The 17,283-nt window shown below is 35.5% G+C and overlaps 1 protein-coding gene across 1 annotated transcript in view; it reads right to left on the bottom strand.

Annotated features, from left to right (window-relative positions):
- The window catches only part of NCK2 (NCK adaptor protein 2), an 83,998-nt gene that overhangs the window by 13,986 nt on the left and 52,729 nt on the right, over positions 1-17,283 (bottom strand). Inside the window, exon 3 of the mRNA XM_056497261.1 lies at positions 16,656-16,897. Coding sequence (XP_056353236.1) covers positions 16,656-16,881 — 226 coding nt within the window. The 5' untranslated portion in view covers positions 16,882-16,897. The remainder of the gene's footprint in view (positions 1-16,655; positions 16,898-17,283) is intronic.

Genomic DNA, 17,283 nt, shown 5'->3' with positions numbered 1-17,283 from the left:
AGGCACAGACTTGGAGAAAACGAGTTAGTTTATCTCTGCCAGTCTGTCAAGTTTGCCTAAAATTGGCTGAGTTATCAAGGATGGACAGATGGATGGACTGTGACAGCATGACTAGTGTAAGCTTCATTTCCTTAGGAAAGTCTAAAAATAGAGAGTTTAGTGGGATGGCTCATCGCAGCTAAGCAAGAATAAAGTTAGGACAATTACAAAAAACAGAACTCCATTAAAAAATGTATAATCTACATGAGTCATCTCTAGAAGAGTAAACACTACCATTCTAAACACAGAAATATTCAATTACTACTATTTGTAAGAGATTCCCTGTTCTTATGTCTTAATGGAATGAAATCCATATAGAGGATTTCATGGAAAACAAAACATCCAAGCACTTTGGGAGGCACATGTAGAAAAGCTGAATATACTTGCAATTGCAGTCATAGTTTTGGAATGTTTTATTGTCTTTGTTCTAATGAAAACCTATCTACTAATCTATCTACCTATCTACTACAACTGTGTTTTTCCTATTCTAACTCAGTGGTTACAGTTCATCTGTAACCTGTGGAAGCCATAATCCTTTGTAACACAAATAGTTGTCATAAGGAGTAATCAAAGTGAGAGGTTAGCTTTCAAGTGAGAGGAAAAGAAGCACTGCAAAGGAGCAGAAAAAGCCTTGTCACTGCAATTTGTAGGAAGTAACACTATTCACAATCCACAAGTAACCCACAGTAAATTACTTCATTTTCACTTGTATAAATACATTGCCAAGTGATGTGGAGCTGGTATAATTCTTAGGATATATTACTGAGACCAAAAAAAAAAAAACCAAACAAATAAACAAAAAAAAAACTGGTTAGCAACATTTCCCAGTGCACAGGGACCCAGTGCAAATCCTCCTCCTCTCTGAAGGGAAACAAATTTTTGGCCCCACGGTTAGTCCAGGGAAACTCAGAAACGTGCCTGTCACATCACTACGTGCTGTCTTCCTTTCCTAGCTCAGCTGCAGCTCTAAAGAATAGCTTGTTTTTTGAGCAGCAGGCTGAAGACCAGTTTCCTATGAATTTGCTTCCTGTCACTTAAGTTTCCATTGTGCAACACCCCTTCATGACCAGCTTGTCCCTGAGACAGCCTTTCCATTGTCCTATAAGGTCCTTGAGCTCGCACCTCCAATTCCCTCTCCTCACAGCATTTCCAGCCTTCCCAGCTCATCCTCCTTAGACTTCCTGAGCTCCCCCAAGCCCAGAGTTCAAAGTGCTGGAATTCCCCTCTGGTCACTCTCCTCTGGCCTGATGCTGGGACAGTGCCAGTTCCCCTACCCCTATGTGTGTGTCTCCTGCCATGCTGGCAAAACTCCTGGGCCAAAGCTTGGCTGCCTGTCACCACAGATGCCCCAACTTCCCAGCCTTCTCCTGCTAAAAAAAAAGGATTTCTCACTTTCTTCTGCCTTCAGTGGTGGCACTGAAACAAGGCTGCAGAGCTACAACCTTGCTGAAAATTGGTTCATAGGCTAAACAAGTTTAATTATATTTAAACATGATTTTAAAATATATCTTATCAAACACATAAATAAAACTTGCATAGAAAGAGATTTTTTGCCGCTAGTATAAGTTTGTATTCAATTTGCTAATTATAGTTTAATATTCCATATTACCTTTACTAGAAAGAGTTTATTTACAAAACGACAACTTCCTAATTTAAAGAAGTTTTATTTGGCAAACCTTTCCATGTTCCTGCAAGCTGATATCCTTGCTTGAAACTGACAAGTGACCACATTTTGTATTTTAATTGCATTTGATCATCCCCAGAAATGAAAGAACATCTCCATACAACATTATCCTTACTCATGGTTATTAAATTCTGCTTAAGAATAACATGAATCAAACATTAAAGATATTTGCAGTTAAATTCTCTAGCATCCCCTTCCCAAGACTGCTCCCTAAATTTGTAAAATCATGTATGCAACTTAACTTTAGACTAAATACAGTTGCATTTCTTTTCTGAAGGAATTTTAATTTGATTTGATACCTGGCTTATTTTAAAGTTGATTTGCTATTACTGTCTTTTGATTTGGTATGTCTTTTCTATTTTTCCCTCTTCTATATACAAAAAACATTATTCAGTACCAAACGACAGTTTTTGAGAAATGGTTGGCAAGTTATCAGTGTGATCTGAATTCTCCCAATCCACCCTAAAACCTTCTCTGATTTTAATATGTAATTTTAATATACAAATGATGAGCAAAGATATCTTTTGCAGCTTACCTGTACATCAAATCAAAATCACAGGACGAAAAACCCCAAAAACTCTTTTAGAAAAGTGTTGCAATACAAGAAAACTATTGTTTTGAGAAATCATAAGTGCAATACCATATTTCCAAAAGAGAAGTCCTCAATTCAGAAGTCAGTGAAAAAGACCAGATACTACTAAATATAATAGATACAACTCCTTAAGAATCCTCCAATAGCTTCTTATTCAAATATCAAGAACAATTAAGGAAGGACCTTTAACCTATAGAATACACTGCAAAACCAACAAAAGCGTCTCAATACAACTGAGTTTTGAAAACTATTTCTTCTTTAAGGGACTAGAGTTATATTAAATGTATTTTTCAAATACCCTGTATCAATGTTGGAGAAGACAGTTTTAAGTCTAAATATGCAGCTGAAAATATAAAAATGTATGCTGTTAAGTAAAGCTGTGAGTTCTCCCCAGGGCAATTAGAAAGTCAACTATTTGTACATTTTCATCTACTGCCATATTTACATATCTTAATAGATTTTTATCATAAACTAGAACTAATTTTTCTATAATATAAAACCTTTATGTTTGAAATTAGTTTTTGATCAGTTATTATATATTACTACAAAGCTGTAAACTGGCAAAAAAGTAACTTGAGCAAGAAAAGAGTCATCCAAGAGAGATCTTGAGCTAATACTGCATCAAATCCCAACAGGTACTCTCTTTCATAGTCTATTTACTAATACAACAAGCTTTTTACTCAATTGAAAAACTAAAATATGCTGTACCACCTAAGCAAAACACAGAAACTGATATTAGAGCTGAAATGGACACATGTACACCCACAACTCTCACACAGGCTGTCAAATCCTGGGTTTTAAACTTAACATGAATATTTGAAAATTTATTTATGGGAAAAAATGAATTTAAAAAAAGATCTTTCATGGGAAATATGAATTACTCAGTAACTCATGTTTTTTAAATATTACTGAACATTACCCTCTGAATTAAAAAAAAAAAAAAAAAAAAAAAAAAAAACAAAACAAACCAAAAAAAAAAACCAACAAAAACAAAAAACCACAGCAAAACCTACCCAAAACAAAAAAGCAATTACTTGTAAAATTTTTCATACTAACACTACCAGTTGCTTTATGGTTATAAAAAACCCCCAAAGAACCCCATAAAATCATAGAAGCCACACAAAGAACATGAGTACGGTACAATTTTAATGGAAATAATTTCATTTAAACTATTTTTTTAATAGCAATGGATTTTGTTCTTTAAAAATAACCCCATTCCAATTCAAACTGAAACGAAGCACTCCAGAGTGCTGAAAAATTTAACCTTATTATAATATTTTAAAACAACGACAACTTCCATTAAAGAGCTGAAAGATTCAAGATAAACAAGTTTGAGGCTGATAAATTTGAGGAAGTCAAACAAATGAACTAGGAGAACTCCCAAAATAAATACCCAGGGGGAAAAAAAAAAAATAAGTAAAATAACTGCTGCTAATTTCAGAGCTAACTTCAGCAAAAAGTTAAGAAATAAATTTCAGCTGAAATTGAGATATGTTTTAGTTCCCCATAGCATTAAATCAAATTCTACAGAATAGCTCTCCTTCAAAGACAAGGCAACCAGAAATTTTCTTCCAATTCACTAATCTAGTGTTTTCTGTTAGATGCAACAGAAACAAGCAAATTTCTCAAAATTCATTTTTATTTAGAAGTAATATTTCTTCAGCATTTTAGCCAATTTTTATTTAAGATACTTAAAATTATTTTTCTTGTGTATTCTAACAAAATTGTAATTCCAACTGACTTCCTACAGATGCAGTTAAAAACAATGATCCTTTCTTGTTTAACAAGTAAGTTATTCATCTCTGAATATTATGACAATGAATATTGCATATTAATGCATACATTTAATAAGAGTGCAAAGTGTACAGTGTCTGTTTCAAAAGAAACTAAAAATTGTATTAAGAAAGAAGCAATTAATTTTTCAGGAATTTTTTTTCAGAAAAAATCCCACCAAAATGCAATGTAAATTAAGTAATTCATCCACTCAGTACAGAGCTAAACACAACTTCTTGTGAACTGGAATATTCAAATTAGACATTCACATAGTTTTGTTATTTATTATTGCTTTTATCATTTCAAATTAACGTGTCTTTGCTTCTTTATTACTAAGGAATTCAGCAGACCAAAGTTTCTTCTGTTACACAGAAAGAAAAACCAAACATTTCTGCACATTTTCAGACTGCTGCCTCCCACTCCTTCTCCCCCTCCACCCACACATCCAGTTTCCAAGAAAATGTTCAGAGGCTAAGATCCATATGGGATAGTTAGTGTTTTAGAAGTAACATGTCCACCAACAGCACTCTTTAAAGGACACTGCCATAAATTCCAGAAATCTTCAACTGCATTTGTAATACAGAAATGAAGCTTTACAGCTCAATTAATGACTTTTTGTAAGAAAAGAAGCTCAATATTAAAAAAAAAAGTCACTCTAGAACAAATCAGAAAATGGAAACTCTTCTCTAAATGTCAAAGTGAAACCCTGACATTTCGACAACCAGCCTGCTTTATCACTGCTTTTCAAATGCAGGAAAAAAGCAGTGTCAAAGTTTTCCATGTATCAAACACTACTTGGTCTGGAGGCTTCTGTAAAGAAATCAGCTATATTAAAACAATTATATTACAAACAACTACTGCATTAATTCCTGTAATTTACACTGTGCTACACATGCCTATCTGTGATTAGGAAAGGTACACTCCAATACCAGGTACTGAGTTTTCTGTACCCAGAGCATTTTAGAGCAAAAGGTTAAAATTACAAAGATGTTTTATAGGGACATATGTGGACAGAGAGAAATGCACGATCTGCAGGCTTCCATAAACTACCTCATGTATGTTCCTACCCCAGTAACAAAATGAAGCAGAAGACTCAGTAGGCAAATTTAAATAGTCTTGGGATTTCAAATCCTCTATATAACAGGAAAACAGCTGTCTTGGTCTCAAATCGAAGGCATATAAAATGATTGGGGTTTCTCAAGACCTACCACTCCAATTCTTTCTACATATTTAAATTGAAGCTTGCTTGCTTTAAATATGCAGTCTCTGCTTTCAAACACAAAAATATTTTCATCTAATTTGTAATCTTATAAATTACACTATCTTGATTTTGAAAGATGGACTGATAAAAGAATATAAGCAGAAATACCCTAAGTCTAAGGCAGCCCTATAATTCTAAGAACACATCTATAAAGTGTGGGGAGAAGGCAAAGTGATCATGTAGGACTTCCCACTGCTTTCTGTTCCCTTGATGTAGAGAAGTTACACTGTTTTGCCTTTCCTTCAGGAACACTATCAGAGGATATTGACAAAAAAATCACTAATATGCATGAGATGCTCCAAACTGTCTACCTCAATGCATACTCCTGTCCCTCAGGAAGCACATCATAGCTTGTTCCCTCTCCCTTTTCAGCACTTGGTGGAAATACCATTTATATTTAGCTATCTCACATTTATAAGAAGTAAAACAAGTGCACAGGACAGCTCAGGATACAAATTTGACTTCCTAACACAAACTCACTCAATTAAAAAGAAATTGAGGGAAAAAATACAGCAAGTACAAAGTAGACTATCCTGAGTGCAAGATGACAATCCTCCAATTTAAAGACCCTTCCAAATAACCAAGTCTGAATTATTCTATTTTAAACACATGTAACTATAGTTCTAACTTAGTCATTTTACTTCTTGTATGCTCGTATTTACGCTGAATTCTGTATCTTAAAAGCAAAGATCTAAGAGATGTTACAGATAGAGACTAAAATTTGGATCACCAAGCCCAAATCTGAACAGAGAAACTACAAAGCAGCCCCTCAAAATAGCCCCTCAAATTAAAGAAATGCTTTAGAAGACAATGATCCAAATACTGACTAAAGGGCAGTATCTCAGCATCAAAAAGCTCAACAGTCCCTCCTGAAAGTACAACACTCATCTACCCTTTGAGTTTACTGTGTTTTACTCCAGTTGACCCATACCAACATCAAGCATGATGCAAAGTCTTAGTAATTCTACCATAAGGCCAGAAAGCCCATGTTATACTATATCAATGTTTTGCAACATTAAATAAGTATTTATTACATTTTCTCTTTAGAAACCTTAAAAATACTTAGAAGCCCACAGTTTTCTTGCAAACTCCTTTTAGGAAGGGGAAAGCAAACTAAATATCATCTTTTCTGTACGAACTTCCTCCTTGAATTTTAATGCACATAGCTTCATTAATCAAGGGCTCTTCAGTTATTTGCAATTACATACACAAAAACAGGCCAAAACACAAAACCCAAGGACTCCCACACAAACCAGAGCCATTTCATCTGTAGATTTAAACTCAATAACTATCGAGCAACAAAGTAAATACATTTATCTCCTATTCTGGAGAACAATTTTCTGAATGAACAATTAAAAAAGATATCTTACAGGTTGGTTAGTAAACTGGTAGAGCCCATATGCAAGAAGAATAACATTTCCACCACATCACAATACATTCTTCCTTTCCTTTTTCTTTCACTTTCCATTTCCTTTAATTTACAAAATCCCAAAGACTGCAAACAGGAGTGATGGCAATGATTGCATACAATTTAGACAGCCTACAGCCTAAGTAGTAAATCACTTTCTAGTGCAAAATACAGCTACAAATAGTCATCTATTAGAAAGAACACCCTTAAATGTCCACCTGTCCAAGCTGACCAGCCATTAAGAGAGGTGTCTGTCCAAATGAACTTGCTGAGATCACAAAAATAATTTGGCAGTAAGCAACCACATTCACCACTGAAGCACCTCTCATAAAATGCCATCTGTGCTGGAACATTTCCCCTTAAAACAAGGGAGGTGGGCATTCTCTCCAGCATTGCAGCTTTATGTCTACATACACTCCACACATGTCAATTCCTGTTTTATGGACAGACTCCACAAAACAAAACACTTGTGAGACTCAGAAAATGGGAGGAAACCTTTCCTTACACACTGTAAGACAAAGCCCAGTTTCATTTGGCGTGAATGCTAATTTACAAATTCTGTTTGCATGGTATAAGAACATGTCACAGAATAGTCACCTATTGTTCAGGTCTTCAAAAAACCTGAGAAACAGAAAGCAATAGAACCCAAGTGTAAACACACAGAGAAAAAGGAACAAATTAAAAAAAAAAAAAAAAAAAAAAAAAAAAAGGAAAAAAAACCACATCCAGCAATACCAAAAGAATTACTCAAGGTTGCATATTGAAGGAAATAGCCACATCTGAAGGAAAAGAATTCCCCAATGATTCTAAGGTGGAAGGAAGAACAGCCACTGTCACCTATGTATTGAAAAATCTCTTGTCCTTTAGTCACTGCAATTCACTGGAATATGGTGTCCCCCAGAGTACATAGAGAGGCCACTGACTTTTGCCAGTTACCTCAGCTCAGTCTTTAGAACGGTGACTCAGCTCCACACACCAAACAAGGTACACAACACCTCTGATATCTCAGCTGGTGTCATCTGTTTCTTCTCTCTGCTACCACTTTCATGTGCTAAGATGTGAAGCCAAAGGGGATGACAGTATGCAGAGCACACAAACACATGTACCCCTATAAACACGTGCTTATGGAAAAGCCCAACCCAGGCAGAGAGATGCAATGCAGTGATGCACACTGCAGCCCCAGTTCTGCTGCCTCAGCCAACTTCAGCTCTCCCAGGAACCTGAGGAAAAGGAAGACTGAGGAGAACACTATGCAATGAATCCACTACAAGACAGTACCTGGGGGGTGGGGGGGAAAGTACTCTATTTTCACTAGTTTGGAAGAAGAGATATAATTAACAGAACGCTTAAAGTATTTTATTCTATGTAAAAAATGAAACATCAAAGGAGTTGAGGGTTCAGACACAAACTTTTAATGCTAAGAAAGTAAAGCCTGGAACAGGGCGTAGGAAGAGCTACTGGCAATGGGGTAACTCTTTAATAGTGAGCTGTGAAACTACCTTGGGAGCTAATTTTTGGGCTTGCTCTAAGGCCAGACATTACAGGTTGAAACATAACTGGCTCAGAGAGGGGCAAAACCAAGGGTCCTCCAAGGTGATGAGTGAAGGAAATAATACCAAAGGCATCAGTACACACAACCACACTGAGTTAAGGGGATCCTTTTATCTTTCCACACATAATTATGAATAAAATAAAGGCTCGTTCTTTGATCTATAAATGTCAATGTACCTCCAAGCACATGTAGACATTCTGCATGGGAAAGGAGGAAAAAGGTCTACCTATTAGATAAAACTTCTAATACAATGAACACATTCATTTACTCAATATAAACTAAAAATAGGAGGATTTCTTTATGTCATCAGCCTTGCAACATTTTACTGCAACCGTCACAGAAGAAAAATCTGCTGAAAGGTAGCACACATCATGGTTTCCATTATATATTTGTTTTAAATTCCTGAAGCAGCACATCCTTTTAATGATCTACCCCAATAAATGATCTACCCCAATAAAGCTAAAACTTCAACAGAATACAATATATAATTGTAAACTGATAAAAGCAAACTTCTGAACCATTGCAAGCTAGCACTGCAACAAGCTTCAGGTTCTGCATTCACTGCTGCTTTTGCTTTTCACTCTGGAACAGATAAAAGGCCTGGTGCACACATCCAGCACAGAAAGTCTTATCAGGCAATAAAAAAAGCATTATTCTGAACCATGAGTTCTGCAGAATATCCACCAAAATTCTTTGCCTTTAGCCCTTTAAAAGGCATCAAGTTGGTGTTTCATTTTCATTGGGGATTTTACTTGTGGGTTTGTTTGTTTGTTTTGCATTAGTCTGCTCTGCAACTTCAGATTTTTTTTCCTTCTCCAAGCAGATGTTTCTTTAGAAATTACAACACAGTATTTTTTAGAAAGTCTGATTTTAGTTTCACCAAGCAGAGACTTGGATTCCTTTAATGTTACTTTCAGTGGACATAGTTGTCATGCATCTTAAAAATATTTAAAAGTTTGAGGGTGTACAGTATGTCCAAAATCATAAATTCATGAGTTTGTTTCTGATTCTAGAGAAATATTTTAGTGTTTTATAGTAACACTCATTAAAAATTAATGTATTTTTTGCAATTATGTATCTAATTGATAGTGGGAAGGCAGACCATACTTTGTCATCAGTATGTTCTTGTGTCATTTTCCATATGCAAAACTACTGCTGTTGAGAATTGTCTCAATAACTTTAAATTCATCAATAATGTGAAAATGGCTAACTAAGTCTAGGTTTTAATGATAATTGTGAGGCAGATATATTTCCAGAAAGCAGCAAAATATTTCAATTACATATTATACAAATCATCTGCTACCACTCCACTGGCACCAGCACCTAACTCCACATGCTCTGAATGGGAATGGAAGAAATCTCTTCTCTGTGTTTGAAATCATTGTGAACATTTCCCATTACTCCTTTCTCACCAATTTATGCAACCACAATCATCTGTTATTACTGTGAACATGGAAGAAATGCAATTGTTCCAGCTTATTTTCCCCCCGAAACTAAAGACACCACGCCTAAAAGGAGTTCCCATCACTTCCCTCACTACCACAAAACCATATTCTCCTCAATTTCATCACTGGTGAAGAGTCACCACCATTGCCACACTGTCTCACAAACAAACATGCTTACTTTGAGCAATGCAACTACAAAGCAGGATGAAGCACAGCAGAGAGGGTGCTTCAGTTGAACAAATTCAACCATGAAATGAGCTATTCTAGGATTCTAGGAAATTGAGCAAGAATTTGTGTTGTATATAAACAGTTCCACTACTTCCTCTCACTAAATTTGAACTTAAATTTCTGTGTGCTAACTCCTTTAAAGTGCAAACAGAGATGACTTACCCTCATCTAATTCTCCAAGAGGCACAACAGACATGCCACAACTGTTATGCCCACATTTTCTGACAAGCTAGAAAACTTCAAAGCAACAATAAGTGACACAGAAAAAATACTTTTATTTTTGCTGAATTCCTGTGAGGGGATTGATTTTATCACTAATTTCAGCCAGAGATGTTTGGCTAAACAAAAACTTCTTAGAATTCCTCCTAAGGAATTTTAATATGCGATAAATAATTTGACAAGTAGCTATATGCTTCAGTAAGTTATTTATTTTTTAAAACAAACTTTATTAAATACTGGTTTTTGAATGGAAAGACTAGCATTTCTTACAGGTCTGTGACAAGGAAGGTCAAAACTATTGGAAGCTTGAAGTTCTAAAGAGATTAAAATAAATTCTATTTGTCTTGTAAGGTAGACCTGTTTTTATTAACATGGGCTGTATAAGGTTTAAGAGGCTGTGCTATATAACAGAATACTTACTATACAGTGAAATCATATTTATTTTTATTTCCACCATTCTTTCATCCTGTAGTAAATTTTGTACCCTTATGGTGTCCAGAGAAGACTAGAATTGAAAGTAATTAAGAACTAACAGAAATATTTTCAAACTGGGACTTAGTTCTACTATGAATTTAATGTGTTTTCTGTGATCTTGTAGATGAGGCTCGGACAGGTCACTGATAAACAAATTGATCAAGCAAAGAGTACTAAAAACACAATTTAGTGCTCTGACTGTGCCAAAAATACTGTGCATACTTATGATTACACTTTTAAAAATTAGTGTGGAAGAAATGGAAAATATTCAGCTAAATTCCACAACATTAGTCATATAAGTAACTTTTACCAGTGAAAGACTTTAGCAATCAAATTTCAATACTTAAAACAAGATTTAGAAGCAATCTGATGAATGTCAAAATACAACCTTATATAATTAAATCTGCCACACATATCCCATCAGAACTACCAAAATCAGATCACTAAGACATTTTTAAAAATAAGTCCTCAAAATCAAACCAACTCAAACAAAAAACAGAGGCCAATAACACACACACCAGAACTTGGAGAATGAGATTTCATAATCATGTTATACATAACTATGGTGATAATTGTGTAAATCTGAGTTGAAATATTTATATGTAAAAAAGGAAGTACACCATGGTTAGGAAGTACCTCCTAACCAACCAAGAGGAACAGTTTTCCATTGCTAAAAAAAGATTGCATTAAAGAATGACCAATTCCTCATTTCTGCTTCTTACTAGGCAGTGACTCTGCAAAGAAAAAAAGGTCTAACTTCCCTGCCAATTTCCAAATGGGCACTGAGAAAGTGGTACTAAGTAGCTCTCAAATGGGAAAAATGCAGTTATAAATTTGAAAAAACCCCAGTATTTTCATTTAAAAAGAATGAGGATAGGAAAGAAGTATAAAACTGTTGATTCCTGGAGGCATCAGTATACATAGCATTCCGGAACTCCTGCAGATGTCCAGACTGACCCAGGCAGACATACACCACAGGGGATGACAAACACAGGGAATACTCCTGGATGCTCAAAATACTTCTGGAATAACCTGAACATAACTAGAAACACTGATACAAGCAAGATTCTTTATATTACATCTTGCTTGGCAATTCATCCTTTCCAAATCTGGCATACTGAGTGAATTAAAACTAAAAAATTACTGAAAAGTTTTGCAGACTTCCAGAAGCTTAATAAAGGAGCCATTTAAAAAGTCTCTCATGCAACTCAAATAAGTCTGTGAAATGTTATAAAGGTTACTGTTATTTGCCATCACCACCAAAACTCATCCATTTCTACTGTTCCTACAGATTTGCAAACACCTCTCCTGTATTCTTGGTGTCCACTCTCCTTTTCAATACACATTTCATTAAACCTTTTTCTTTTGCAGGGCATCTGTTCAAAATCCCTCACTAAGAGCAGAATAAAAATGTCCTCAAGGTTTCTTATGTAAGGGAACAAGACCAGAAAGCTGTAAGAAAAGCCTGTATGAAGTGCTGGTTGAGAAGCAAAAGCAGTAACACTCAGAAAACCATGGATTCCCATGAAAATGGCACCCTGCTGCTGGATCACACGCTTCAGTCACTCATGGCACGCTGCTGCCTGGGGAGTTGTGCTGCTGCCAGGAAAATGACTTGCAAAGGGATGGAAAAAATGTAGAAGTTTTATTTTGAGTACACAAACAACTGACTTCTCAATTATTCTGGCTTCCTTCAGATAAGGTTTCTGTTTGGCATGACAGAGATGAGCCAGCAGGCATAGATCATCTTTGCTGCAGACGGGGAAACCCGTGGAGTTGCACTCAGAGGCAGCTCTGGGGGTGGTGCTGGCAAACACCCACTCCAACCAAATGGATATGGGAATTCCTTTCCACCCCCCAGCACATGGGAAGAATTATATTACAGAAAAATTACAGTTTAAAAGATGCCTGCTGGAGGTCCCTTGCTTAGTAAGACTTACTCACAATGTATAGAAAATACCCTCCTCACAAATGAAATAGTGTAAAAGGAAACTATTTTTAACTTCATTATAATGAATGAAGATGAAATTTTAATCACAGTCATGAAAGTTGGCTTTTGCCTTAAGAATAGTAATAATTACCAGATTTCATTCAGTATGAGCAAACAAAAGACAGCAATTTGAAATGGCCAAATTACCATGTACTTGCAGTATCACTCAGTTAAGACAAAAAAAGGGAATGAGAAGATGAATCATTTAAAATACTCAATAGGTGGCCTATACACTATATTTCCATAATTAAAGCTAGGCCATTGCAGCTGAGTATTCATTAGAGCTCACTCAAGAAAAAGATTTAAGAAGACACAAATAGTATATATCAAACAGAAAAATGACAAAATAAGACATCCATCAATTAAAGAATTACAAGACTCAAAGTTCCTCCAAGTAATTTAAGGAAAATTAAGTTATGGAAAATTCCCTGATATCCCTAAATGAATATACAATAGAACAGAGCAAGCCCTTAAAAATGCAAAGGCAAAGCAAAGAGTGTAGAAAAGGCTATTGGTTTGTAAAAAGGCATAGGATGATTCTAAAGTATCTCTTCAGAAATTAATGGGGGTCATTTGAGATTTTGGGTGAGCTTTTCAGTCCACAAGGAACTGATTTAATGAACATATGCTAAACAAATGTTAATCAGCATTTTAATAAGCACCCAACACATTTAGGAGAGCTGTCTCTGAACACATTTTATTTGATACTTTTTTCAAAAAATGCTGAAATAAAATGGAAATTAAAGAAGCCTTAAGACATTGCTAAAAATGGGCTGATATTTTAAAACATCAAGCTGCCTGTTCTAGGTACCCATATGTCCATTAACCTTCCACCAACCCCGAGCCAAAAAATGATAAAACTGATAGGACTATTAATAAAATATTCAAGGGTTGAGATATAATTAATGACAGTCAACAGTTCTGGGAAAATTAGTTTTTAGCATCAAACAGGCATGACTTAGTTCTCTGATGAGATGATAAATTCTCCTGAAAAAAGCAAAGTAAAAAATAAAAGTAAAAAGTAAAAGATAGTAAGCTTTCATGGTGTACTTTTGTGTGTTTTTGTGTACAGGGCACCAACATAACTCATGGCATAAAGTTTCATTAGAACAGAGACTAAAGCCAAAGATGAACTATTCAGATGATGTATCTTCAACAGCAAACGAGGGGAACTATTAATTAAATAGTTATAGCTCCTACAGGGTCTGCCACAATTTGAACTATGGCTGGCACTTTTCATATTTATTGAATATAAAAATATAAATCAAGCACTGGTAATTACCATGGATAAGCACAAGAGTGGCAGAATCACACAGACAACACATGACATCATTTGCATGATAACGATGCTTTCAGATGAATTATTTTTTAACACAAGGAAACATAATCTATTAAGAAAGAGGCAGGGAAAAGTGCATCTCCATGGGAACAACCATTTGCTTGAGTGACACAAGTATGAAAGGGGGTGTAAGTACATCAATAGAAGCAGCTATGAGTTGGCTGTTTCTCTCCTGAGATTTCACAAGATTCATGATTAATTATTGACAAGACTATTAAGTGACACTTTGTTGGATTTTTTTTTTAAGTTCAGTACCTGATATTTTGGCAGTAGCTTCAAGATCAAAGTTGGAAACAGATTTGTTTTAAGGACAATTACTCATGACCACCATTCCCAACTGTGCTGGGTTAGGAAGTATTTCAATGAGACTTTTCTTGTGATCCTTGGAGAGGCAGGCATGATGATACATTAGACATATTTGTATAGAGAGAACTGAAGAACTTGCTACACTGGGCGAAGCTAAACTTTCAAAAGCTGTTTCACTAGATGAAGCATCAGTCTTGCAATTTGCAAGTCTTTGTTTAAAATGAAGGAGTGCATTTTTGATGGCCTCTCAAAACAATGGATCCACTACAGAAGGACACATGCTCTGCTTGTTCTGAATGGGAAATTACAGCAAGACAGGAAAGGCTTAAAAGACTATAGTTTAGTTGAGGACTCTTATTCAAGCAAGGTAAAAAAAGTTGTACAGATACGTGGTGCACGTCACATACATGTTTCATTATAGTAAGGAGTTCACAGCACCTAAAGTATTAAAAAAGAATACTCTTAAGCACCAGCTCTTTTGGGTGGATGTCAAGAATATTCTGAATCTGTTTGTGAGTTAGGTATGCCTTAGGCAGTTTCTCAGTGTCACAGGATGAACGAGCTTAAAAGAGCATGAGAGGTGCTTTACACTCTGGATGCTCACCAGGTAAGTGTGGTGACAGCACGCAAAAAGCCAGACTCCACCCTAAGGCACTTTCTGCCTCAACTGAACAAATACACAGAGAAAACCATTAGAAAGGAAACAGGGAATGCCTAACTTGTCCTAACAGTGCTTCAGAACTTAAAAACCCATGCAGGTGTGTGCGAAGGGCTGAGTCTTGGAAGATGTGACACCTAGGGATGGCTCAGCCATTAAACCACCAAGCTTTTTTCTCACACCTTTTCATCATTCACCACCAGCGTGGAGGGAAGCACCCTACACCACGCAGCTTTTTTAAGACTGAAAATAAACCTCTATTCCTTCACTTAAATAGATTTCTGCTGGACCTAAATAAAAATGTGTTTACATCGAGCAAATATTGCCCACATTTTACATGAACACTTGAAATATTATTACAACAGGACTGCAATCCTTTCCTAAGGTAGCTTTCAGACAAAATACATACTTTAAATTTATGTTTTAAACAACACAAATCTATATAAAAGGAGCTTAATGTCACAACAAGGACTTTGATTTTAACCACACAAATCTTTGAAATGGCATAATCACATTTCCTGGAACTGTAATCACTATATTCCAAGAGTATCTGTAGAAAGGACTGTGGTACTAAATATTACCATGGTAAATTTTATGATAACCTTGTTTGCCTGCCACCCATCCTCTAGTTTCCAATTTCTACATGCATTATGGCAGCTCAGCAGTTGAAGACATGGTAATGAAGGAGTGACTAAGAAAGAAAACCTGTTAGAAACAACATTGGCACAGGAAAATCCCACATAAGTTATTGCCATGTTATTTTTAAGTGAACCTTTTATCTTTCTAGTAAGTCCAATCCCAAATCCTAATTTTTCTGTTGAAGAGTCATGCTGTTGACAGCAGTCTGCAACAGAACATACTTTCCCTATGTAAGACTTCATCAAACACAGGCAAAAATCCAAAACAGAAGGAAAAGAAAACCCCTCAAAATACTTTTAATGTGCCTGTTTCTGTTTTATTCATAACATCCTAAAACACCACTAGTGGGTTGTCCTGGAATAAAGCAACACCTTATCACTATATTTATAACCTTTTCTAGCCACATGCAAAGCACTTCTTAATCAGTCTTTAAAAATCGAAGAGATTCAAATAGATTTCTTTAAAATGCACACAAAATTTTTCAAAGCTAGATTATTTTATATGTATGAGATACTGTTGTGAAGACTTTATGTGCAAGTATAAAACAGACTACATATTTAAGGACTTGAAAGTCAACAGAACATCTCAAACCTCAGAAACTTAACCCCTGGATCTTTACACAGCCACACTGCAAAATCCCATTCACAAAGTAATTTATCTTTGGCTACTACACTATGCTGAACAATCCAGTTCACATCCTTCATCTTTCAAGTGAGAGGAGCTGGCATGAAAATAGAGGATTCAGCAGTTGACATGTGTATGAAACTCACAGTTTGTCAGCCACTGAAAATACACAACCTTTGACAAACTGAAACAAAAGTAACATCTTTTTCTTCTGGATGTGATGCAAGAAAACACATTACAGAGTTTTACCACCCACACCCACTCTGTCTCTCCCTCCCTCAATCATCTGCCCAACTTCCCACCTCAAACTAAGCACAAAGACAATCCAAACACGCATGTTACGAAATATTTATATCCACATTACTTTCCCAACCTGAAACTCATCAAGTCTACTAAATTTATTCCAAAATACAAAATGACTTACCCAATGTGTCTTTTAGATTTTTAACCAGAGAACCTTTCTTCAAGCTGTTTTTTCGCTCCACATAATTTGATGGCACATATCCCGTTTTGTTGGCCGCGTTTCTTACCCTCCACCATGTCTTAGAATCATCTAATAGCCAAAGACGCTCATTTTTCTTGATGTCAAGTTCTTGGTCCTGCTGTGCAGTGTAATCCCACTTTGCAATAACAATAACTTCTTCTGTCATCTTTCATGGAGTCCTTCTGCAACAAAATATTAAAACATTATCCTCAGTAAATTATGCCATATAATTCTTACTCATTTTTTCACTTGGATTCTTCTAAAATAAGCAAGAAAAAGGTTAGGGGAAAATGAGAATGTCATTTAGGGAAAACCCTCTTTTAAAAATAAGCGAAGTCGTAATGACTTCTTGGTTTTTCAGCCACTAAAATATGGCAACATCTTGATAGTAAATTCTAGTCATAATGTATTACATTCACTTCCTCAGAATGTATATAAAATAATACATGGATACATATTAACAGAAGTTTATTTATAAAATGTGTTTAATTTTTGCACATAGCATTCTAAAACTATCCCACATGTGGAATTCCAAGTTCTAAGAAAAAAAAATAAAATAGCAGCATTC

This window comes from Oenanthe melanoleuca, chromosome 1 (assembly GCF_029582105.1).
Source record: "Oenanthe melanoleuca isolate GR-GAL-2019-014 chromosome 1, OMel1.0, whole genome shotgun sequence".
NCBI classification, from domain to species: domain Eukaryota; kingdom Metazoa; phylum Chordata; class Aves; order Passeriformes; family Muscicapidae; genus Oenanthe; species Oenanthe melanoleuca.
This window is presented reverse-complemented; position numbering and strand designations above follow the sequence as displayed.